This window comes from Mauremys reevesii, linkage group 8 (genome assembly GCF_016161935.1).
Source record: "Mauremys reevesii isolate NIE-2019 linkage group 8, ASM1616193v1, whole genome shotgun sequence".
Lineage (NCBI taxonomy): Eukaryota > Metazoa > Chordata > Testudines > Geoemydidae > Mauremys > Mauremys reevesii.
In genome coordinates this window covers 21,583,948-21,608,350 of record NC_052630.1, presented here as the reverse complement: position 1 = coordinate 21,608,350, position 24,403 = coordinate 21,583,948, and the positions used below count along the sequence as shown (strand labels likewise).

Here is a 24,403-nt window from a genome sequence, read left to right as displayed (position 1 = left end):
GTCCCGATTTTTCACACTTGCTGTCTGGTCACCCTACTTCCATTACCGATGCCAGGTTTGCATCTGTCCTACTCCACTGACTTCAGCAGGACTGCTCCCGATTTACCCCAGGGTGAAAGCAGAATCAGGCCCAAGAGCGGCTGCAATCTGGTCCATTTTATACAAATTTATTGTGCCCTTCCGATTCCCAGCAAGTTGCCACGGTTGGCCTCAGTAGCTCCAAGGGTAGTTGCTCTACGGTAGGCAGTTTGAGAGACCCTGGCCTACTCAACCATCCGTGAATACTCACTTCCAAATGAACGCTGTTAGATGAATTTACTTGGGCTTGGTGCATGGAAAGCTCATTCCTTCAACAGACTGACTGCATTCTTTCAGGAGTCACTGAACATCTCTGAACAGGCGTATTATTTCTCTACTGGGAGGCGGGGGGGTTAAGTTGCAAGGGCTTGGCTGTATCATTCTGAATCACACTTGCACAAGCGTCTTTAAAAAAAACAAAAAACGCCACCCAACTCAATCCCCCCTTTAAATTAGGAGCTGTTGCAGTGGATTCCCAGCAGCAGCTTCCTCTCTAACTAACTTCCATCCTTCCTGTTTTGGATGTATTTCAGACACTCTGAAAACAGGGAAGGACACTCGGTGATGTGTTCTTTCCCCAATTTGTGGGCAGCTGGCATGAAGCTGTGACCACAATTTCCACCTGACTTGTTCTCTTGCTTTTGACCAGCACTTCCTGAGACTCACTGGAGCTCAGAGGGGTGGGACGGAGGAATTGGAGCGCTCAGCAAAATGAGGGAAGGGTATCTGAAGGGCTTAGGCTCAGGGCTGTCCAATGGAAGGGAGTCCGTGGTGTCATCCTCCACGTTGACCCCCTCCCCTCAGATCCGGTGGAGCACTGGAATGGCACTTGCCAGTAGTGCCAATGCTGCCATCATGCCTTTTTGGTAAGCACTGTTTAATTCTTAAAGCCCCAATGACTAGAATCAGAGTCTCTCAGCTTTTAATTAAAACTAAGGAAGTTTCTAGCCTTTGTGGTTGCAGAAAAGGGTTGAAAATGAGACTGTCATGAATCTTAAAGGCTCAGAAATCAGAAAGCAAGGAGAAAGAACCCAGCATGTATTATTATTTTTTAAACTCATGATTTTTAAGCCACTCTCATGCTTTTGGCTCCTGCCTCGTGATTTTTGAATGCCTGGGGGTGGTAATATCGGGATTGACTTGAGGCTGTCCTGTGACATGTCATGACACTGTGTCACACTGCATGCGGATATTTTGAAGAGAAAGATGCTGTCACTGGCTCTAAGGAAACTAGGAGAGTGAGCCTATTAAACTCTGACCTGACCAGCACAGGAAAACCTGATAGGGCCGCAGGCTTCTCCATCACAGCTCTGCTAATACATCTTAGTCCTGACCTACAACACTCACCTGCTATTCCAGACCTGAACTCCCACACTCAGCTCTGCTGAGGCACCTCAATCCCAACCTACAACCATGACCCCCAACTATTCCAGTCTGGGCTCTCCACACAGCTCTGCTGATGCCCCTACCCTGTTGTAACTACCATCATTTCAACCATATTGCCAAAGGCCAAAATTGGGGCAAAACCTCAGAATGCTGGACATAAGAAAAGGAGTAAGTGCAGTGACCCGGATTCAGTTCTTCAGGAGGATTCATTTCTATGGGATTATTTACTGTAGTATTCCTGATATAAATAATTGACAGTAATAAGTAGGATAATTGCAGCTCTGCCTGTAGCACAGGGATAAATCTGGGTCTAAAATGCGGCCCAAATGTATGTTAGCATCTGCTAACGAGAATTAAAATATTCTTTTCTTCAACCCGCTAACCCTGCTAGAAATTTCTACACCAGTCCCAGGGAAAAGGTGTCAGGATGCCCCATTTTTGGCTGCTGTGCACAGAAATTCAGTGGGATACATTTCACTGTGTCCTTATCACTGCTAACGGGCCTGTCTCTTATATCTCTGCTCTGTTTATCTTTTCCCCAGGAAGTTCAGCGGAAAATATGCATCTCGTGATGAAGGTCTGTCAGCTGCACTGGAGCCTTTTCAAGCACAGCAGCAGCGCAGCGTAAAGGCCAGAACGTTAGTATTGTTAGGGTCAAGTTCGGAAACATTGGGGCTTTTTAAAAGTCTCCAAAAAAATGTAACCAGTGCCAAGATCCACAACTGGCTGCTAACGGGCGCCAGTGAGCTGGACTCCAACGCAGGCCCGTCGCTAAGCGGGAGAAGAAGAGTCAAGGCTTCTCTCTGTGTGCTACCATCACCTAGGGGAAAGGGGACATTGCCTTCCCAGTCCAGAGGGGATGGGGCATGTCAAGGCCACAGCTACAAGAGGAAGGATGGTCCAGTGGTTAGAGCATTAGCCTAGGACTTAGAAGCCGTGAATTTAATTCCAGACTCAGCCACAGATTCCCTGGGTGACCTTGGGCAAGTCCCTTAGTCTCTCTGTGCCTCAGTTCCCCCTCTGTACCATGGAGATAATAACCCTGCCCTAACTCTCAGGGTTTTGGGAGGCACTCAGATACTTTGTAATGGGGACCATATAAGTACCGTAGCTATCTAGATAGACAGACAGGTATTTACAGAAGGGAGGGGACCTGCTGCCCATTTCTGCCTTTCCCCCCATTCTGTTACCACTTGTAACCTACCATCATGTTCCTCCTAAACTGCCTAGAGGTCCTGCTTGTGGTGGTGCCAGATGCTTCTGTGGGAGACACAGCCAGTGTGTCCAAAGAGCTCACAATCCCTCTCCAGCTACATGGAGCCTACACACTGGGTCCAACCAATGGGCCGGCCGGTCTCTTGTCCCACCTCCAGCAGGGGCTATCCCTGACGCTTCAGAAGAAAATGCCCTTACTCCATGCAGTGCTGGGATTCCTTCCCACCTCTTGTGTCGATTACTAGACGCCCTGCCGCATGAGGTCTGAGTACCTTTTCTTAGCATATCAGTGCAAATGTCAGTGCTGATGACAAAAACAATCCCATTCTTTTTTTTTTAAATCCAGCAATTGACTCTATGGCTTTCTGTGAGACTCGCATGCAAATTCCCTGCTTGTTGAAGGGGCCACCCCACTGACTTGTTTTAAAAGCACCAACTGTTTTTTCTATTGCAAACCAGTGTATCTGCACTAGAGAGGCCAGAAGCAGGACACTGGACCAGCATGCTCCTTAGCCCCCTTGCACTGGAAGATCAGATCCAGAGATGAATTTGTGTGTCTGTAAGAAGCACCTAAATGTCAGTGAAGTCTGGATGTGGATCTGATTCTGGATCCAAACTTGGTGACTTAGGTCCAGTTCTACATTGTAAGCAAGGTGTTTGTTTACGACCATCAGTCTGGTGCGCCTGGTAATCTACTCACCTAACCCCCGCTTGTATACACACAGGCATAGACACACACAGGGACAATGATAAAGCTTATGCCCAACCATAGACCTCAAAGCCTTATGTATGGGGAACACCCTTCATCATCCCCATGTTACAAGTGGGGACCCTGAGGCAGGGAAAAGCTGCTGGTCTAAGGTCACACAGGAAGCCAGTGGCACAGCTGGGCTGCACAACCACGTTTCCTGTCTCCCAGCCCTGTGTCCCACCCATCCACTGCCACGCTGCCTCCTGATTGCACAATAATGGAGTGGAGTCTGGAGTGACAGGGCTGTGGGGGAGAGAGGGTGAACTAACATCCTGTGTGTGACCCATGAGTGGGCCCCTTCCTACTTGCTCATTAGACAACAGAGCGCCTCCCCCCGAACGCAGATCAGCTATCAGCATGATGCTCGCATGTCTATTCAGAGCGCAATTCGTTGAGAGGGAGTCTCTGCTATAAATAAACGTGTGCGCAGAATGCAGAGGTGATGCTGAAGCTGGAGAATCAGATAAAAGGGAAGCTGTTTTCTGCATGCTGGAAATTAACATTCCTGTGCTACACCGCTCCATGCTGCTGCTGAGCCTCTTAGAAACCGCCGCCGCCACCCACCCCAGCACAATCTGTCAGACCTAAAATCAAACAGGATGCACTAGGCACTACGCTGTAATTTCCTTTTAATAATACATCACAGGAGGATCGGCTCAGCAGCCCTCTTCTATTCTTCCACCTCCTCATTATAGCCTTACTCCGCTTGCCCCATTTAGAAACGGAGTGCAAATTAATGGAGCACTAATCAACTGGGGAAGAGATATTAATAGCCCCGACCCCCTCCCCTCCTCATCCCGCCACCTGTCCTCTGCTTCCCCATGCTGATCTAGGAGAAGGAAGGAGCTGAGGCGATGTTACCTGAGGAGAAGCCCACAGGAGGCCTTGGCTTCAATGGGCTGGATAGGCAGCACTGGTCAGTGACTTTGTGTGTCTGTGTAGTGAGGTGTGTGCACATGGGCTGGGTGCCCCACGCTCCCTGTGCTGGTTCCCCGTGCTGCAGATCGGAGGGGGAGAGAGGGGGTGCTGACAGGGGCTGGACGGGCAGTTCGGGGAGTGGGAAAGCTGTTCTCGGTGACTGTGCCCCTCAGAGAGAACCTGCTCCAAAGCCCCTTGGAGTAAATAGGGGCTTTCCACTGACATCAATGGGACCTGGATAGGGTCCATAGCGAATGGCCAGGACAGACTAACTCCAGATCGCTCAGCCTTTACTGCTCTTCTTTGGCTAGGCTAGGGGACAACACAGCAGTCCCTCCCCCTCCCCAGGTGCCGCTTCCTCCTTTCAGTGGGCTGAATGGACAACATCAGTGCCCTGTAGTTGTAGGTGGAGGGCAGGAGAGGAGAGGGAGAGCCAGGAGGAAAGATTCGCCCCGGAGTGAAAGTGCTGCTTGGTGGCCTCTACCTTGGGCCAGGGAGCAGCATGGCACACGGTACCTGAAGGAGCTCGGAGTCGTCTGTGCTGTACTGGCTGGACTCGGTCTCGGAGCGCTCGGCACACCACTGCAGCTCGCTGAAGCAGCTGGCAGAGTCAAAGTCACTGGCGTCCAACGGGGACAGGTCAATCTCAGGGAAATCGGAGTAAAGGTGCTCCTCGCCGGACACCTCGTACTGTGAAGAGACAAGAGGAGGTGAGCCTGGCCATCCTCTCCTCCACCTGCCAGCGCCAGAGAAGCCTGATACAGCAGCCAAAGTCCAGGGTCTCATGAAATGCATGTTGGGTTGCATCTGACTCAGGGTGCTGAAACATTGCCCAACCACAGGCCACCCTGGCAATCTACCAGGAGCCCCAAACCCAAACCCGCATCTGCTTAAAATGAGCAGATTTCAGCAGACTTCAACTTGAATGCAGAGATGTGGCCTGCAGAGATTTCAGCTCCCAGCATGCAATGCTCCGTCTCTAGTCAAGTGGCTGGGATAAAGACAGAGCATTGCATGCTGGGAGCGGTAGTATTAATGTGCTACCCCCAATATTAACGTTGAGAGCAGCAGAGGGAAGCATTACTGAGTATTATGGGTCATATTTACCCCAGGAGCAGCTTACTGGCATATGGCCCAGTTTGGAGCAATTACATGGCAGTGAAGTGACACAGGAGATCACTGTGAACTTTGCCAATCAACTGGGAGTGCCCACATCATTTCAAGTTCACACCAGAAACTTCGGAACGCTGCCCTGCAAGACTGCAAGTCAAAACAGCCACAAAACTGTGCTCCAGTATCTGTGTGTCAGAAGCTCCGGCGCAGGTTCTGCCAGTCTCACAACGGGGTGCTTTTGCAAGGGAATCGCTTGGTTTCCTCTAGAGAGCACAAGCTCAAAACCATACAGGCCAGATGCTGGCAAAGCAGCAGTCCGTGCTCTTCAAGGATACTTAAGCCACTCCAGCCTTTAGTGACGTGCTGCATACAGCCAGGGCTAATCCCACAGCCCTGATAAGTCAGCAACTAGAGAGGAGAGCAAGAGGCTTACAAGGCACATAAAACAGCCCTGCTCTGGGCAAGACTTTTGCGTGGATGGTTTCACAGCTAGACAAGTCAGCTCTTCTGTCTCCCAAACCCATCTTCTTGCCTCTCTGCCTTCCCACATCCTCCCACCTGTCACTTGACTCAAACTCTGTAACCCCAGCCATCACTGTATCACCTCCAAATTATCCAACCTTCAGCGACAATCCTGTCAAGTCAGGTTCACGTTCCCCCTGCAGCCAAGTCACTGAGGAAGGCAACATAGACTCTTAATTTCCCATCTCTCTTTCCATTGTGTCCAACCCAGCATGCGCAGGCGCGTGCGCGCACACACACACACACACACACACGCATTCTCTCTCAAAAAACCTAGTGTGGAGAGGAATCAATTCCTGGCGCACACAGGCCAATCTAAGCTCTAGGAACAGAGCTAAAAATATCCATTTAATCATGAAAAGCAGCTGAGACCTGCCCCGTTTCCACCTCCTTCCCGATGGCTGCCTTGCTGCAAAGCCACACGGCTCTCTGAGGGGCAGAACATATGATTGCGTTAGACACCGGCACAACGGACGCGCAAGTGGCCAAGAGCAAGTCCCCCACTGACATTATGCCAATGCCCTGCCAACCAGAGAGCGTGGGTATGTGCAAGGCACTGGCTGCAGGGGTCAGGAATGAATGTGAAGGGGGGATTTGTTTAAAGCAAAAAGTGCCCCCCCCAGGCCAATGTTAATTTGAAAGTGTGTCAAATGGTTTGGGTGTCTCGGTCAATGTGCTCCAATTATTGAGTAGAGAGAGGAATCTCTTCAGTCCTGACCCTCTTCTGTTCCAGCTGTCCCCCGCCCCAGACAGGGTCTTATCCCCACTGAGGTTGCACAGAAACTTTTAAAATTTCTTTTACTCACCCAGCACCCACAGGGAGTGTCCGGGTCTTCGGCAGCGGCGGGGGTGGGGGGATGGGGTCCGCTCTGGGTCTTCGGCGGCATTTCAGCGTTGGGGGGTCCTTCGGTGCTGAGGAAGACCTGGAGCGGACCCTGTGCCGCCAAAGCCCCAGACCACCCCCAGGTATTCAAATCGGGCCCCGTAGTTCATAAAGCCGGCCTGGATGAAGGCCTCATCTCTGCACCAGGAGTGGGCACAGCCGCCTAGTGGAAGGCTGAAATTCCCACACACACTGCCCCTGCAAACAGGTCTCCCCCTGCGCTGGGGTGAGTGTCCATCAGACTCCATGGCCTATTCATACTCTGATCCTGCCCCTGCTAAAGTCAGGGGCCTAACTCCCAGTGACTTCAACGGCGCAGGCTCCCCGTCCTTCCCTTCTGAGTCGAGGTTGCCAACTCCTTTCATGCCACTCACCACAAGTCATTCACTGGTAATAGTTTGTCTGCCTCTACTAATGGCCAGGGCAGGATTCAAACCTTGAGGCGAAAGGTGTGACACAATTCTTGCCGTTATTGGCTAATCCGTGGGTGTTTTCTGATGAACGGGGAAGCAAGTTTATTTATATGGTGAGTGCATTTCAGATCAGACAAACATCTGAGCATCCGAGAGGCTGTGAAGAGAGAAGAACACCCCAGGCGCTGCGTTAAAGCGCCCTAAATAATCTTTTCAGGATTCAACAAGTGGAAGTAAAATCTATTTCACAAGAAGTTACAGGAATGGAAGAGACAGTTTCACTCTCTTTTTTTTTTTTTTTTAAATTGGGATAATCTGGGATTACTGGTCTAGTTTCCTGAGGCTGGGGGAATGGAACTGTGTGTCCTGTCCATATTTTCCAGTCTGTCTTAGGACACTGTTCCACAAGCAGTGAACATTACACCCCCCCAGCTTCCTTCTCTCTTTATCAACACCACCCTCGGGGAAGGCGAAAGGAAGGGCAAATGGTCTGGAGGGTGCTTGCAAGGCGAGGCAACCACAAGGAGCATTGTGAGTGGGTTTCATGTGGCTGGGAGCTCAGGCACTAGAGCCTTAGAGAGAGACAGACCCTACCCAAGCACTGTAACAAGGCTCCAAGTACCTCCACACAGCTGCACTCATCCTGCTCAACACAGGGCAAAATTCCAACAAGCAGCAGAGAAACCAGTTTCAAACTATTAATGGCTCCGAAAGCATTTTCTCCATCGTCTTTCCCACTGGCAAGGCTGCATTACAATGTGTGTTTCTGTATGCAGGAAGCACCCTCATGCCAAAGGATCCCATAAGTTTTTACAGCTACAGAGCCAAAACCCACTTGCCTTGCTACCCCAGTGGTGCCAATAAGTCTGATTCAAGCAAGAAAGGCAAACAGGATTGGGCCCATTGCTCCATCTCTGGAATACACCATTGCATCAAGAGGGACAGTCAAGTGCCAGATGCAAACTGCGTAAGAGTGGGAAGGAGAAATGCTGACCAAGGACACCAGGGCAGACCCATGAAAGGCTGCGGGATCTTTAAAGTTCACAGAGGCCTGCCAGGGCCTTGGCTTTTAACTCCTCACCCAGCTGGCCTCCCATGCCGTAAACAGCCCAAATTCCTTTAGAAGGACAAAGAGTCAAGTCAAACCTGTGGGTCCAGGGAATCGGAGGATTTCAAATCAGAAGCTTTGGATTTCCCCTAAGCCAACCCCTTGTAGACTTACAGGGATACAGTTTCCTGCCTTTACCCTCTCCCTTTCTGCATCTGCTCTCGGATGGATATGGTTTAGCTGTGGGGCACTGGTGCCCTTTGGGCTTTCAGATTCCCCCATCACTTGTTACAGTGCAGTCCTGATTTCCTTCCGTGTTTCTTGTGCCTACCCCCAAAAATATCTGTTTTCCAGCAATTGCTCTGGCTCCCTCCATCTCCCAAATCTTCCCATGGGAACAGAGGCAACCGTTTTTATTTTTAGAAACCCCCTTTTTAGATATATTTTCAATTAAAAAAGCAAACAGTCAGATTCTCCTGCTCTCTTTGATATGCCACAAGGAAAAAGATCCTGGTGTTGAGATCACAAGGAGCAGCTGACACCTGCACTTGGGACATCTTTTGATCCTCTCTACAGATGCGACACGTACCCATTCCCAAGACAGCTGTCTAAAAATAAACTCCTGCAACCTAATGCCTCCTTGGAATGCTGAGCTGCCCAGCTGGCACTTGGGTGGGGGGAGAGAATGCAATCAGTGTCTTGGTAATGCCATGCTGCTGTTTGAGCCCCATTCCAAGGGACTGGCCAGCTCAGGGTAATAGGAACCACAATTCTGTATCCAGGCCAGGTTGGTAGAAAGAAGATGGCGTTGCCAGAGTGGTATCAGCTCTGTCAATGGAGAACTTGTCTCCAGGGGATTTATCAATCCCAGCACTTTTGCCCAGTACAAAGTTCACTTTAGCAATGAGGAAAGAATTCCATTTTGGCTGCCTGCCATGGAGAAATGGAATAAAGGCACTTGGCAGGAGGGCAAGTGATAGTATTTTCAATTCTTCCCCTCCCCCTACCCTAGTCAGGTGATAGGGGAATGGTAGGTAGGACTTGGCTAGGCTGGGTCTGCTGCCCATGGAGACTGGATCTGGGCTGGTCCAGCTTTCCCTGTTCCCACTCTGTGCCTTTCCTGCTGGCTTGGGGAGGAACAAACTTTGTTCTAATTTCACGCAAGAATTTATAGGGAAAACAGCCCGTTGGTTCTTGAAAACCAACGGGCTGGTGTGGCCAGCAAACACCCATGGAGAGAGACTTGAAAATTCGGAGCCATCCGTCACTCCAGACACCTGGTTCGTGTGCACTGGAGCTCAGCGAAGTTCAGAGACATGCCCAGGGGATTTGAGAATCAACTGATCACCACTCCAGATCCATAGGGGAAAACCCACCTGACTTCAGTGGGACTGGGAACCAGTGCAGCATCCCCATGCCACGAGATGCACTTCATTTTGGAAATGACTCCAGATTCTCACAACCCACTGGGAACAGGGGGAACAGCTGGCAGGGGTACTCACAAGGCTGCCATTTGCAGCACTGCGTAGGTACCATGAGGTCAGTAACCACATAACCACAAAGGTGGGGAGGTGAAGGCAGAAGCAAAATTTCGAAGGTAACTCAGAATATCTACAATGGTGTTTCCATTTCTCACCTAATAGAGGGGTTTTAAGGTGGGAGGGTTGGATTTCTGCCTGTCAAATTCAAGATCACATAGGATGACCCTAGCCATGATTGACTGGCACGTGAGGATCAAGGCTACCGCAGAGCACCCAGCAGCCTGTCGAGAATACCAGACGTGCAATTTCGGTGGCTTACATGACAGTGATGGCTTCCATGGCTTTCCTGAAATCATGAGTTTCCTGCATGCTCCTTTCAGGGAGAAAAGATGGCAGTTATTGACTAAAGTAGGACAGAGAAGCTGCCGACAGTGGGATACGCATTGCAAAGAGCTGTACTTCAACAGAGACTCTGGTTACCAGATGGATAGAGCACTGAAACTATTATTAATTTACTGTTAAGCACCAAGAGCAGGCTCCCTGCTGTGAGGAGCTTATAACTTAAATAGACGATGACACAGAATGCACCGGCAGACTCAGAGACAGCCTCTGTCCTAGGGCATTTTGTGTTTGTTTTTTTAATTCTCAGCAGTGGGTGACAGCCCACAAGGGCCCCCTCTATCTGCAGCAGAGAGCCAAGCTCTTCTTTTATCCCACCAGCCTGCTCCAGGGAACACCTGATGCCACACACAGACAGACAATTCAAATAGTGAATTCACAAGGCAGGAAGTGTTTTCCTTTCTTTCAGAACTGAATATGGACTTATACGCGGACTTGGGCTCCACAGACTGAGGTGGGCTCCGGGGAAGGATTTGAAAACCAGAGTTCTGCTGCAGAAGTGCCCCTTTATGCGGATGACCCAGAGAGCGTGCCCACCCCTCCTCTGAGGCCGTGATGTACAAACTGCCCAGGGCTTAGCCAGAATTACCTTTAAAGAGAGATGAACGAGGCTCATGTGTCCAAGGCCAGGACAGAGCCGGTTCTAGAACTAGAGAGGTAGAAGTTTAGCGGTGTCTCAATAGGGTTTTTTCCATCTCTCGGGAGAGCCTAATAAAGAGCGTGGGCTGGATGCCCAGCTGATGTAAACTGACACAGCTCCACTGACGTCAAAGGAGAATCTGGCCCTCACTTTTAATTATTTGGGTAATATCTCTCTAGCCAGTGATTCCCTTTGACCCCTTCCCCCCACCCCCAGCCCTCATGTGCACTCTGGTGCTGAGCTGTCTAAGAAACTAGCCAGTGCCAGCCACCCTGTTGGCTTCTTAGAAGCAGGGCAGGAGAAGCCAGTGGTGAGGTTAGTTCCCTGCCTGACAGTGCTCACCAGCACAGCCTGCCAGCAGCAATTTTGAATGTTCTTAAAGAGAAAAACAATATTTGACATAATTGCTGTGGGCTGTTACAACAGAGAGAACAGGGCTGGGAAATGCAGCCTGGGCTGCTCTGACATGCCAAGTTACTTGATTGCTGAATTCTTTGGCTTGTGGCAGAGACGCCCCATTGATCAGGGCTATGCCCCAAGAAGTCCTGATTCAGCACAGCTTTGACCCAAACTCTACTTTGGTTGCACCGGGAAGAGTAGGTCTCAGTTCTCTTTGCCACCTTGGACACAGGGCTGGAACGGGACATTTATCTGGAAAGCTGAAGTCTCTGAATGTTCTCCTCCTAGAGCTGTTTAACCCACGTGTTAGCATGTGGGAGGCCTTCTCTTGAAAGCTACATGAGGTGCCTCCCTGAGACCAACTGCAATTCAAATATTGGATTAACATGACAGGGAATGTTTTCCCTTCTTTCAAAACTAAACGTGAACTTGGGCTCTACAGATTAGACAGCTCCACAAAGGCCTCCCTCTTATGCGGAGTGTGCTAGGCTTCAGGCCTATATCCAGGGCTTTGAATGTGCTGGCTCCTTCAAACCAGGCTGGGATCAGCAGGAAAAACTGGGCCTGCAGCCTCCTTGCTACAGCTCAGGAGAGACTGTCTATCAGAAGCAGGGAGCCTAGCTCATTTCTGCCCCATCAGCCAGCTCCAGGGAACAGTCAATGGCACATGCTCAGAGGATACAAATCGGACTTTGCCTGCAAGTCTTACACCTGAATGAAAGTGGGGGGGAAGTCGAGAGTTCAGCCGTCAGGAAATAAACCACCCATCCTGCAGCCTTCAAGACAAGCATTGTGGGCTTTGCTTTTTCATCTTAACGAAAGCAGGCTGTAGAAGGCAAGCTTTAACCCAGCGCCTCACCAAGACGATATCTGCACACAGGCCCCCGTCTGTAATCTGTGCACTTTCTTGGAAAGAAATACAATTCCCGTACTATTTCTACATGATCTCTGAAGAATTGTAACTCTGCTACCACGTGGGCAGCTAAAATAGTGCAGGCCAGCATTTCAGGAGCATCACGCCAGCTGCTCTGCCTGGTGCTGGAACCCACTGGGCAATCAGTGTCCAATTTCTCCCCATGTTAATGCTTACCTGAGCTTTCAGCCTCTGAAAATGCTTACTACCAGGAAAAAAGCCTCGCCTCTCAGGGTGAGGTGTACAAAACAACCATGAGGACAGCTGAATCTATAGTGGATTATTATCTACACTGCACTGAGGGATCTAGTGGAACAAGGCACATGTAGGTCTTGCCTACACTGAGACTTTCTGCTCCCATGTAGTTACCCCAGTGTCGATATGCTGCACAAATCCCACTGCGCACTAGTGCAGTGGGTCTGTATCTCAATATCATTATAGTTACACTGGTGCAAATTTCCCTAGTCCAGGAAACCCCTAATTCCAACACCTTACGTCAAGGCAAAATACTTTGCAGTGCAGCTCAAAGTGCCCTGGGTAATCATATGCAAATTGCGCTCAGGTTTAGCGAGGCTGCAAAAGTTTAAGCTTCTAAAGTCTGCCGCTGCTAAAATGCTGCTGGACTGATTGCAACAGCTTCTCAATAACTTAATCCTGTTTAAGCCTCGAAGGCCAGATTTACATTGTCATTTGCATAAATGTCCCCAGGATGCTTTGCAATAGGCTAGTCATTCAAACGCCGCTTTGCGGCTCTCTAGGCTGAGCAAGAAAAAGGAAGAAAAGTGACCGTACCCCGGAGAGGCTGTAGGAAGCAATAACCCCAGCCAGAAACAAGCAGCCATCTACACTCAAAGAGCTGCGGCTTCTGCAGTGACTCATCCAACCCCGTACAGAGCCTTCCTCTCATGACTAAGTGCCTACTCGAAGCATTAAGAGAGAAATATACATTAGCACTGAGGAGAGAGCCCCAAATTAGCCAGTAGTGTTTTGGTTGGGTCACTAACTGACACAAGGTGACCAAATACACAGACCGCGTAGGGCTCTTTCAGTGACGCACTCAGAGCCCAAGGGCTGGAGACAGCACCGGAAGGGTTGCGCACACGGGTGCAGGTTAATGGCTGTGTGTCTGAAAGGCAGGGGAGCTTTGCTCCCACTCTGGATTGTTTCTAAAAAGGACAGAAAATCCTTGTGCGGGGGTTTTGGTGAGAGCTGTCTGGGCTTACCAGGGAAATCCGTAATTACCGACAGTTTGAAATGCGGATTACGGACATCCAGGGAGACAGACACAGAGATTGTTTCGCTCTGATGAACTTCTGACCCAGCTGTCGGGATGGGCTCTCATGTAATGCTTCCGGCCCATGTATCTGACCCCAAGAGGTGCTGAGCACCCCACTGGCTGAGATGGGAGGCGCAGGGCCTCCATACCTTCCTAGGGCTGCTCCGCTGAATGGCTTTGCTTTCTAAAAATAGGCATTTAGCCCTGGTGAAGCACGAGGCAGGGGGGAGGGACCGGAGTAAGTGTGTGACTAGTACACGTGGGGATCTGACATGTGCATGCGGCTGCAGGGGTTTGTGCACACAAAGAGTGTGATGAGTCTGGAAACGGGGCCCTTCAATAGACACAATGGGCCAATCTCAGCTCCGGAGCAGGTGTACCCAGTTCCCACTGCAGTCAAAGTGAGCCCACGCTCAGACCAGCACTGAGCTTGGCCTGATTAGTCTGTACCCCTCCTGAAGGGTTATATCTGAGGCCCACGTTCCCTGGGATAGCAGGGACTGGGAGCTCCGCAGAGCTGGCCAGCGCAGCCCGGCATGGGGGAGCACCTCGTGTCGCCCCTCAGTGGCCTCCTCTTCCTGGGGCTCAGAGCAGCGTTCGCAGTCTAATGTCAGAGCTGGGTCCGTCCCCTCCTCATCCACTGCAGTGCAGAGCCCAGAAGTGCTGGGGAAAAGCTAAGGGCGGCCGAAGCAGCCATGCCATGTTAGAGCAGAACCAAGAGGCTCTGGGGGAGTCTGTGGCTTTTCACATCTAGAATGTGCAAAGTATCTCGAGCTGGGAATTGAATAGGCCCAGCCTCATGCAGCTGCGTTATAAAAGAGAGGAGCTTGTACAGTGCCACAGCCATATAGAGAGTAGAGCAAACGTTACTGTCCTCCTTTCCCCTGATGGCTGGCACCTTCACTAGGAGAGAAAGAGCTTGCAAAACCCTCCTAATCCAGGTGAGTCCCTTAGAGAGAAATGATTTCAGCCCTACCTATCTGAAGGCCTCTCTCACACGTCCAGAGCCCCACACTAGCCAGCCCCCATCAGCCACTCCAGGGAAAAGCTGCTTTCAGCAGACTCCTGCTGGGCTTCCATGGACTGCTGGCATCTTTAGGGTTCCTGGGCGGTGAGCCTTGTTATCAGCCACCCCAAGCGGGATTCAGGTCCAGGCCTCCTCTTCCTCCCTGGCTCCAGAAAAAGGGCCATATTTTGGCAAGGACAAAGCTGTCGCAACCCCTGCACCCCTCTCTACTTGAGTCAGAATATGGTGTTGGGGAGGGGGGTGGAGGAGAGGAGTGACTGGTGCAGGGCAGCCCTGGAGATGGAAAAGTAAGTTATAAATACATGTAAATAGGGAGAGAAGGCACCCGGCCGGAGCCGTGAAGGTCACCACGGCGTGTGCCCGCAGATAAGTAAAGCCCCGTGATGGCATTTGACAAAATGTCACTCCGAATGGGTAGCCGTGGTGTCGGATTGTGTCTTTTGTCAGGCTGCCCCTCTAGACGGCGGGATATTTATAGCTGAAGCCTCGAACACCAAGGGCAGCCATTCCTCCTGGGGGGGCAGCGATAGGAGCCGGAGACCCAGCCTGCATCACTCGCAAGCATAAATATTTGACGCGGGGGGGGAAGGAGGCGGCAGGAATGCTGCCCTGCTGGGCTCCGGAAAGGAGAGACGGGTTCCCTTGGTGCGGAGCGAGCCCCCCGCCGAGGGCTTCCGCTGTGCCCCTCTCCTGGCAGAATGCAAACCTGCCAATTGGAGACTGGGCCAGGAGCCCCGATGGGGTTTTGATCTGTAAATGCAAGAGGCCGGTGAGCAGGGAGCGGAGCTCTCTCATTAGGCCTGCATTAAATTCCCACTCTCCAGCCAAGACAGGGACATGAAAGGAGAGGCTCAAAGCAACCAAACTGGCGGTGCAGGAAGCACAGTGTGAGAGGAGAGGATGCGATCTCCCACGCACACATGGATCTTCTCACCCTTAAGCTAATGGGGAAGGAGCAGCCAGAATTCCCAGCTTCCTGTATTTGCATACAAGGATTTCCAGGATCTGACTTCCCTGTTAGAATGGCGGGGGGGCAGGGGTTGGCCCTGTGCATTTTCATTGTGTTTTTAATTAAATGATCATTACTTTTAAAGATTCAAATTGCTTACCAGGAAAAACACCACAGCATTATGTAGGGCCTATACAAATAAATGATAATGATTTACCCTTCTTAGTGCTTTCCTTCTGAGGATCTCAAATATCATTTATTATTATTGCCATCATTTGTATTATCATAGCAGCAGAAGCCCTACACATGGATGGACCCGACCCCTCTGTACAAACACAGAACACAAAAACAGTCCCTGCCCCAACAAACTCAAAACCTAAATATAAAACAAGAAACAGATGGAGAAAGACAGACAGATGGGGGAGCACAAGGAACTGATGGTCGTCAGCATGATGGCCCGTGGTCTTAGCACACAAAATACCTAACTGAACACTAAGCCTCACAACACACCAAGTTAGCTGTGTTTTACAGACAGGGAAACTGAGGCATAGAGCAAGATTATGTGACTTGCCTGAGGTCTCATAATGGATCAGTGGCAAAGCTGGGAACAGACCCCAAATCTCCTGACTCCCAGCCCTGTGCTATAGCCCACAGTACAACTCACACAAACACATACAGTGCCCTTGTGTACTGGCTTTTGCCTTACATAGAAAAAGACAGCACTGAAAAGTACCACAAGATATGAGCAATAGAAAATATTAAACATTAACTTAACCTGGCAAAGTACTTTTTTTATAGTTTTATCTTTGACATGGAGGAAAGATGGAAGTAATTACACTAAAGCATCCCTGAGTCATACCATGTATCTCAGAAAGTAAAAAAAGGGGCTTAAAATACTGGTAAAACATGCTGAATAAACAAAGGTGAAGCAGAACATTTCTAAACAAAGGTGTGTTGAGTTTGGGAAGGGTTGAAGGAAAGTATATTTTGTCACCGATTAAACAGCCCCATTTTATTCCTATAGGGAATTCAACTTCCATTTATTCATATCTTTCCACATCACACTGTCCACTCTGTTTCTCTGTGTGAACAATGAAACCCACAGTCAATGAGATGAGGTACACCCAAGGTTACTGGTGACAAATCCCACAGCCCCTCCTGACTTCCCCCCCGTAAAGACCTGATTAACACAGAGAAGTAATAATACAGTTGTGTTATTTTAGCACCTTTCATCTCAGAGGATCCCAAACTGCTTTACCAACTTAAACGGATATATAGATCTGACTGTGTTCGGGGCTCAATTCACCCAGCACTGAGACGCAGCCACTTCTGCAGTGGAATGTGGCAGTTGCTTAGCGGCATGCAGCAATGCTGCACAGCATGTTCGGACAGAGAGAGAGGAGACTCCTTCCTCCCCCACTGAAACCGCACGAGTGAGTCAGGTAGAACGTAACTGTAAAAAGGACATTCCCAAAGCAGGAGTCTCTGAACAGCGGCATATGGAAATTAGACCTATTGCTTTTGCGGGGAAGCTTGCCGCTGGCTCTGCCCTGATTTCCACGGGATGCGCAGCGCTGAGTGAACAGGCCATCCAGGCAGAATGAGCGCATTCAAAAAAATACAATACACTGACAAAGATGGGGCAGGTGCATCAGGAAGACAAAAGGCCAAATGCTTCCCCCTGAGGTTTGGCTACACAGGATGACTTTTTATCCAGCCCGCGTGGGCAAAAAATTCAACAGTAGCCTAGCACCACAGAAAACCAGCAACACACTAGCCCTAGGTGTAACAACAGGCTGATAACGACAGCTGCTCCTCAGCTTGCATTCAGACACTCATGCAGGCCTGATCTCCCCCAGCAAGGGGAGCACTGCATGCACTCCTATACACACCTTGCTGTGCTAATGTGACATGCTGGACTATCCCTCAGGCAGGAGGCAACTTGTGATCGCAATCCAAGTGTGACTGGCACAGCTCCATGGGTTCAGAGTCAATTTCACCCATACTGACAAAAACCCAGTGCAAAGGGGGCCAGTCCTGAGAGCAAATTGCTGAGATTCCCAGACGTGCCTCTGAGCCCTAATGGTATTTTCTAATAAATCCATTGCTATCAGCCACACAAAAGAAAGCGGGATAAATAAAGAGCAATAACAGTAAGTATGTGCTGGGTAAGGCACAAAAATGCGAGTGGGAACTGGAACCTCAAACAGGAGCAAATTGACTGAGGCAGCCAAGCCCTGCAGCAGCAAAAGGTTGTGGGTATAAGCGGGTAAGGAGAGGAGACACTGGTAGATATGGGAAATAACCAGAGATGATCAGGGGAATCTGTCCAACAAGGGATCTCTTTCCTACTCACTAGGCTTGATTGTCTCCAGCGTAAACTTTCAAGAGCCAGGGACAAAGATCTCTCAGCCGAGAGCCCACGGCTGCAGAATACACTAGCTCTGGAAACAGAGCTGAGATGGAGATCCAACCCTTCAGTTCCAGTGCAAGACTCATCCCTTTGGGTGGTCTTTCTCCAGTAAGGATGAATAGACGGTCCAAGGCTGAGACATCCCGGGGAGAAGGGAGGGATGGAGGAAGTGACGCAAGCAGATCAGGCTTTGTTTTTTTGATAGACAGAACCTCTGAATGAATGATTTCTGTAGAGACGAGTACTGAATGAGGGCCTGGACTCTGAGAAAACCCCATTAATGCCAGCAAGTATCTAGCCTAAGTAAAGTCTGTATAAACACGGAAGAAGGCCCTCGGGATCCAGCCTATTTTGGACTGGATCTTTAAACTGAAGACACGTCTGATGTGATTAGTGACTCCCAAGCCCAGCTGGTGCCCTGTGCTCAGCCTAGTAGGGCTCTCCACCCTTATGGCTTTCCCACGGTGACTCAAGAGCAGAACTTCCTGGCTCCAAGGCTGAGCCTGCTGGGTAGGCAGATCCCCCTTGAGACCACCCGAGAGGCTGGAAGCCAGGAATCCCATGATAGGGAGCCAGGTTAAAATCAATCAGCCAAAGCTTCTGCTCATCCCTTGCCTGAACCTTTCACAATTGCCCTCCCTTGCTGGGCCAGGGGACAGTGCTGTGTGTTCCTGAGGCAGTCAGGAGGATGTCCTGCCTCATACTGCCCTTGTTTTAAAGCCAGCTCCTGCAAGGCCCGGCCTGCAGCTCCCTGAGCAGGAACTGTCCACCTGATCCTTTTGGCTAACACAGCACCATGCACACAATCAGTACTCAGTGAGGAGTAAGTCAGAGGAATAATGTCACCATCCCCATGCTGGGGCTGAAAGCCTTGGCTGCCCCATCACTCTTCCACGGGCCACTCTGGCCGCTCCAAGGATGACAGGAGGCTGCAGCCGGGGCTCTCTCTTGCACCTGTGTGAGTGATGGACGACGCCAGCCCTATTCACAAATCCAGCCCGCACATCTGTAAAGCTGCAGAGAAAGCTCCAGCTGCAGCAGCAGCAGATTGATGGGGAATAAAACCAAACAAGGTAACGGAGCATCTGAGTCCCCAGCCAGCCCCAGGGCCCAGCCAGATCTGGGAGAGCTTTCACTGTATCTCCACAGCTCTGCCAGAAGCAGGGAGCTGAGCCTGACTAGCTCTGCGGATGAAGGGGCAAATGTCTGATTCATTCAGGAGCTATTAGCCAGGCCCATCTGTCACAGAAATTCCCCTACACAAGAATCTCCCTTGTTTTGAAAGGGACAAATGACTGGAGAAATATTTTAAGACCTTCCTCATCTGACTGTCTTGGAGCAAATGGCCACATGATAATTGTGGGCGGATGGGGCTAGCCAACGGGCAGGGCAAGGGGAAATCGCTGGGCCCTGCACATGTTACTGCAGGCACCATACTAGCCCCCTCCTGCCTTCCATGGTGCGGTTTGGTCATTGGGTCACTGCTTCCAAACTACCCCTCCTGGGTGGCACGTGGTTCCAGCATTTGGGGAGGCTGGAGCAGTGCGGGCAGGGCCACAGGGGAAGAGTGGGAGCGGGGCCTCAGGGTGAAGTGTAGGTGGGACCACAGCCCAGGCATCTGCGCTCTGAAAGGTGGCTGTTTGGGGAGGCTTAGCCGCCACCCATGACCCTTCTGCCATGTGGCACAGGGAGCCACCGAGGAGCCGTGCTCTGTGAGGCTCACTGCCCTGCCAGCACAGTGCAAATGCGCTGGACTGCAGGCCCCTCCATGACCGTGGAGGTCATGGGAGCTTATTGTTGCCCACGGCCCTGTCTACAGTGGGGATGTTTAGGAAAAATCTCTTTTTCCCCCCTTCCCCACTCACACCTGTTCAGCGGCAGTGCTGAGAGCCCTGGAATAGACACGTCTCTGACACTGTACCCCTGGGTCTCCTAACCTTGCTCCCAGATGGCCTAATTAATGCTGTGTAAAACAGTGCCAGAAGGCAGCGGGCACTCAACGCTACGGCGCCTAACAACATTACCACTGGTGGAGCTGAACCAGAGCAAGTGTTTGTGGGAAACGGGTGATGCTTCCCCGGGGAGTGCGGTTAGAAGACACCACTTATCGCACTGACCGATATTCAGTGTGGCCCCCCACAGCGATGGATTATACCCAGCCTCACCCCAGGGACGCTGCAATAACCACAAGGGGGGGGATTCCTATTATTGGTATGCTTGTGCAACTCCTCTGAGTTTGAGAAATGCCTGAGGTCCTGAGTGAGTAGCCAGGAAATACCAAAATGTGAATGTCACAGGGAGACAGATTCCCAAGCATATACTACATGTGTGTGTGTTTCCTCCAGAACCATGATCCTGTCTTATCACGCCATGTAATTTCTTCCCTATAAATCCCACTCCAAAGTGAGCCTGGGAAAGTTGTGCCTGCAATGCCAACAGTTTTATATCAGAGGAGTAGCCGTGTTAGTCTGGATCTGTAAAAAGCGACAAAGAGTTCTGTGGCACCTTATAGACTAACAGACGTATTGGAGCATGAGCTTTCGTGGGTGAATACCCACTTCATCAGACGCATGTGGTGGAAATTTCCAGAGCTTCTCAGGTGTCCTAGAAAAAGAGGGGGAACCAGAGCATTGCAGTCTAAATGCAGATTGCAGGATGCCTGGCATCTCCATCTTCCACTGAGGAACGACAGGAGGTGCTAACGTTATTTATATGTAGTTCTACTCTGGTTTGGGAAACATAAGGCAGGACTTTACGGGCGACATCCCAACAATGGGGTATAACGGTTGAGCACACAACCCTAATTCTCTGTCCATTACAACCATAGGGAAAGGTTATAAATCTCCATTAAATTCTCTGGGATTTTTCCCTATGGAACAGTCTCTGTATCAGCAAACCAGCAGCACAGACAGGGAGACTAGGTTGAGACCAGGCTGAAAATCCAGGCCCTTTGCACACATCTGACGTAGAGGCAGATAAGCTGCCTGCAGCTGTACAATAAAAGCTGCACTATCACTTTGTTAGGTCTATGGTCCATAATCTCTCGGATTCCTTTAATTTCCCAAAGCAGCCTGCACCTTCTCAAAGCTTGCACTCTCTTAAACCCAGACCAGTATCTATCTCTGCATTTAGACCATGCTCTCCCCTAGCCTGCCTCACTCCTGAAGCATTTGTAGCACATGTGCTGGAAAGTTTGATGACCGGTAAGGAAGAGAGAAGAGCATCTCTCCTGGCTGCCTGTGTCATTTGTAGTCAGGTACCAGGTGTCTAAAGTCTCCTCACTATGGAGAAGAAAATACAGAGCCCTGCATTCATTGAGTGTCATTGCCTGAGACATCAGGAAATGGAGCACTGTCTCCTTAGTGCTAATCAGGACAAGCAAGGAGACGGAGAAGGTTCACGCTCAGGTTAAGAAAGCACAAGAAAGATCGTAGCATCTTCTGTCCTTCCTAGCATTAGCGTGACCTCGGACAGGATGAAAACCCTGACGCACCTGGTGCTATAAGTACCCACACATCCATTGGCTGCTCCCTGCAGCTGCAATACAAAGCAGTGATTGTGGCTGAGATCCAGGAACAGAGAGAAATTCCTGACGTGTTTGCAGCAGAACATGATCCTTTTTGGTGGCTGGGCAATCTAGCCAGGTCCTGGCTAGCAGCACCAGGCACAAGCCCTGACAGACCTAAATCCAGCTAATTTCTAGCTTTCTGTGTTCTCTCCTCCTTCTTCTCCCAGGGTAGGAGGGAGCTGGAATCTGGCCATTTTCCCCCATAGGAAAAAATATACAACTGCCAAAAGCAGGAAATGGAAAATTTTGGAAGCGAGGAAGGAGGGAGAAGAATTATTGTGAGCAGCTGAATGAAGCAGAGCTGCAAAGCTCACCGCGGCCCCACAGCTCTCTCCAAGCGCCACTCCCCAGATCAGCCCTACTGGGCAGCAAAACAGGAGCCCACCCACTTCCCCCTTCTCTCCCCCCACAGGTCAGCCCTGCCTGGCAGTGTCCCTGCTCACTCATCTCCCCTTGGGCTTTGGTCCACTGTTTCATTTTTGTCTTCCTTCACCCTCTGAGGGATCCCTCCTGTGACATCGATGAAAGGAGGCAGAAAGGAAACAGGGAAGAAGGGGGAATGTTTCCCCCCATTCTCTGTGAGTGCAAGACCCCTCTATCAGGCTACTGAACAGTATTTGCTGAGATCAGCTTTACAGTCTCCAGTTCACTGCTCTGCTTAGCTCAGTCCATCTCCACGAGGGGCGTGCGGCCTCTGAGTGGAAACCCACCCAGGCTAGGGAAAAGCAGTTGCACAAGGCAGGCGACCAGGAGAAAGAGCCCTGTGATGACACCTCTGCTCGGAGTATAATGCAGAGAACGTGCTATCTCGGAGCTGGCTTCCTCCTCTGATCGCACAATGGGAGCACTCAGTTCCACACGCGCTGCATGGGCACAGGTACTCTGGGGGCTCGACCACCATTTCCACGGGAGAACAGAGCGCTTGTCTGGCGAGGGCTGAGCTAGCCCCTCCAACGCACATGCCCAGGGCCGAGAAGCATGGTGACCTCAGAACTGGCAGTGATTTCTACTGTCATGCTCTGAACCCCGCTCCCTTCCCTGCTCCCCTCCCCAGGTGCCTCCTGAGAAAAGGCTGAACAGCTCGCAGAGATGCACAGCGAGCCTTAGAAAGCAGGTATTGTTGGAAGACAAATGACAAAGGCAGACTGGCGTGCCAGAGCTCCTGAGAAGGCACGGCACCCGCCCCCACTCCGGAGGATCCTGAGCTGCGCAGAGCTCCCACGTTAAAGGGCGTCATTAGGGACCGAGTCACAAGACGTCTCAGGATTAAAGTCCGTTGCACCATTACAACTGAGGGCTGAGCTGCAAGGGGAAAACGCTGGCATCTTTTTATGCCCCTCCACGCCCGCATCCCATCTCTCCCTGCACGATATTCCTAGGGAGGCCTATTCATCGGTACAGACCTACACAAAGCCCTGCCCATGCCATCCCCATTTTTGACTGTGAGGCACACAAAGGTGGTGTTCCCTGGATGACCAATTGCCAAGGACAGCACTGCAAGTGCCACATCACAGTCACCTCCACTGCTCCGGAGAAAACATGGTACCATATTGGGAGCTGCCTGCTGCCGGCTCCAGCACGCTACACCACGTAATGCCAGGGGAAAACACCTCTCTCTGAGCTAACAGCTCAGGTCCCTTTCCACGGCAAGGGAGGCTCTTCCTGCCTATCGCACTATGGTCTCGATATGCTACACGCCGGGGGGCGAGCAGTGGGACAGTCGCTTCTCTCTGCAGCTCCCAGTGCAGAGGAATCTGGGCAGCGGACCCTCTTTCAATCTAAGCTGAAGTCTCCCTTCTTTCCCCCTGTGGTTTCCCTCATTAGTTCGGCACTGCAGTCTTTCTTATCAAATTAGTGTCCGTCTTCTGCAAAGCCCCCGGAGATGTCGTGGCCCAAGCAGACACGTGACCAGCCAGAGCGGTTATTGCTCCACTCTGCTCCAATATGACACATTCACAGAATCGCCGGGAAACATGACCAAGGGTGCCGCACGCAACAAACAACACCCAGCCTAGTGCCTGGCTAGCCTCTTCTCAGCCCTGGCCGAGGAGCGGGAGCCCACTGAAATTAGCCACTGAGACTGACAGCACCTATTCCCCAGGCTGTTCATTTAGGTTCCGAGACTGCACCCCTCTCCCTGGCAGCTGTGTGGCAGTACCACTGTCTTCTATGATCCCCACTCACACCCTGTGGACGCTGGGTAGCTATGGCTAAAACACTGCAGAGGAAAGGGCATGACAAATGCTGTGGTTAGATTTTTTTAAAGGATGGGTGAATGACCATTACTTCCAGTAATATAGCTAAGATGGGAACAATCCAAAGTCATGCTTCAGGGCACCAGCTGCTCACCTTAGGGGTCAGGACAGAAGTATGCCCACCTTGACACATGCTCAGCACAAATGGCCTTGCTGGAGGCAGGAGACCAGACATTATAGCCTGATCTGCAGCGAGGTTCCCAACCTCACAGCCATGTCTGGACTCCAAAGGCGTTGGAGGAATGAATGGGTGGTTGTCTAGGTTTGAGGAGACAATAATCCGGTTTCATGGGAATTCCTCTGGTCTGTTTATACATCAACACTCTTCTCATTCCATCCATTTACCTGGATGATTATATTACATAGTAAAACCTTTTATTCGCCCTTTAATTCCCAGCACTTGAGTGAGTGGCACCGCAGGCAGGATAACAATGCACAGGGTAGGAAGGTGGCAGGGGAAAGCAAAGACGGCTAGAACTGGGCTGCCATGTACTCTGGGCCAAGCCTCGGGGAGATGGACTAGACGGTGGTGTATTCTGGCCTGGGAGTGGGAGCCAGGCACCTCTGAATGCTCTGGGATGCTGTAATCTTCCTGCCTCAATCCCCCCTCACTGACACCAACCCAACTTAGGAAAGTGCTTAGAGATCTACAGATGGAAAATCACTATCGGGGTCAAATGTCCACTTATTTATTAATTATTATAATTCTATGTAAAAAAAAAAACCCACATACACAGAGCTCCCCTCCATTCAAAA

The 24,403-nt window shown here is 50.8% G+C and overlaps 1 protein-coding gene across 2 annotated transcripts in view; it reads right to left on the bottom strand.

Moving 5' to 3' along the window:
- The window catches only part of PPARGC1B (PPARG coactivator 1 beta), a 93,799-nt gene that overhangs the window by 22,620 nt on the left and 46,776 nt on the right, over positions 1–24,403 (bottom strand). For both annotated transcript variants that reach the window (XM_039485268.1, XM_039485269.1), the window contains exon 2: positions 4,865–5,038. In XM_039485268.1, the coding sequence (XP_039341202.1) occupies positions 4,865–5,038 (174 nt within the window). The remainder of the gene's footprint in view (positions 1–4,864; positions 5,039–24,403) is intronic.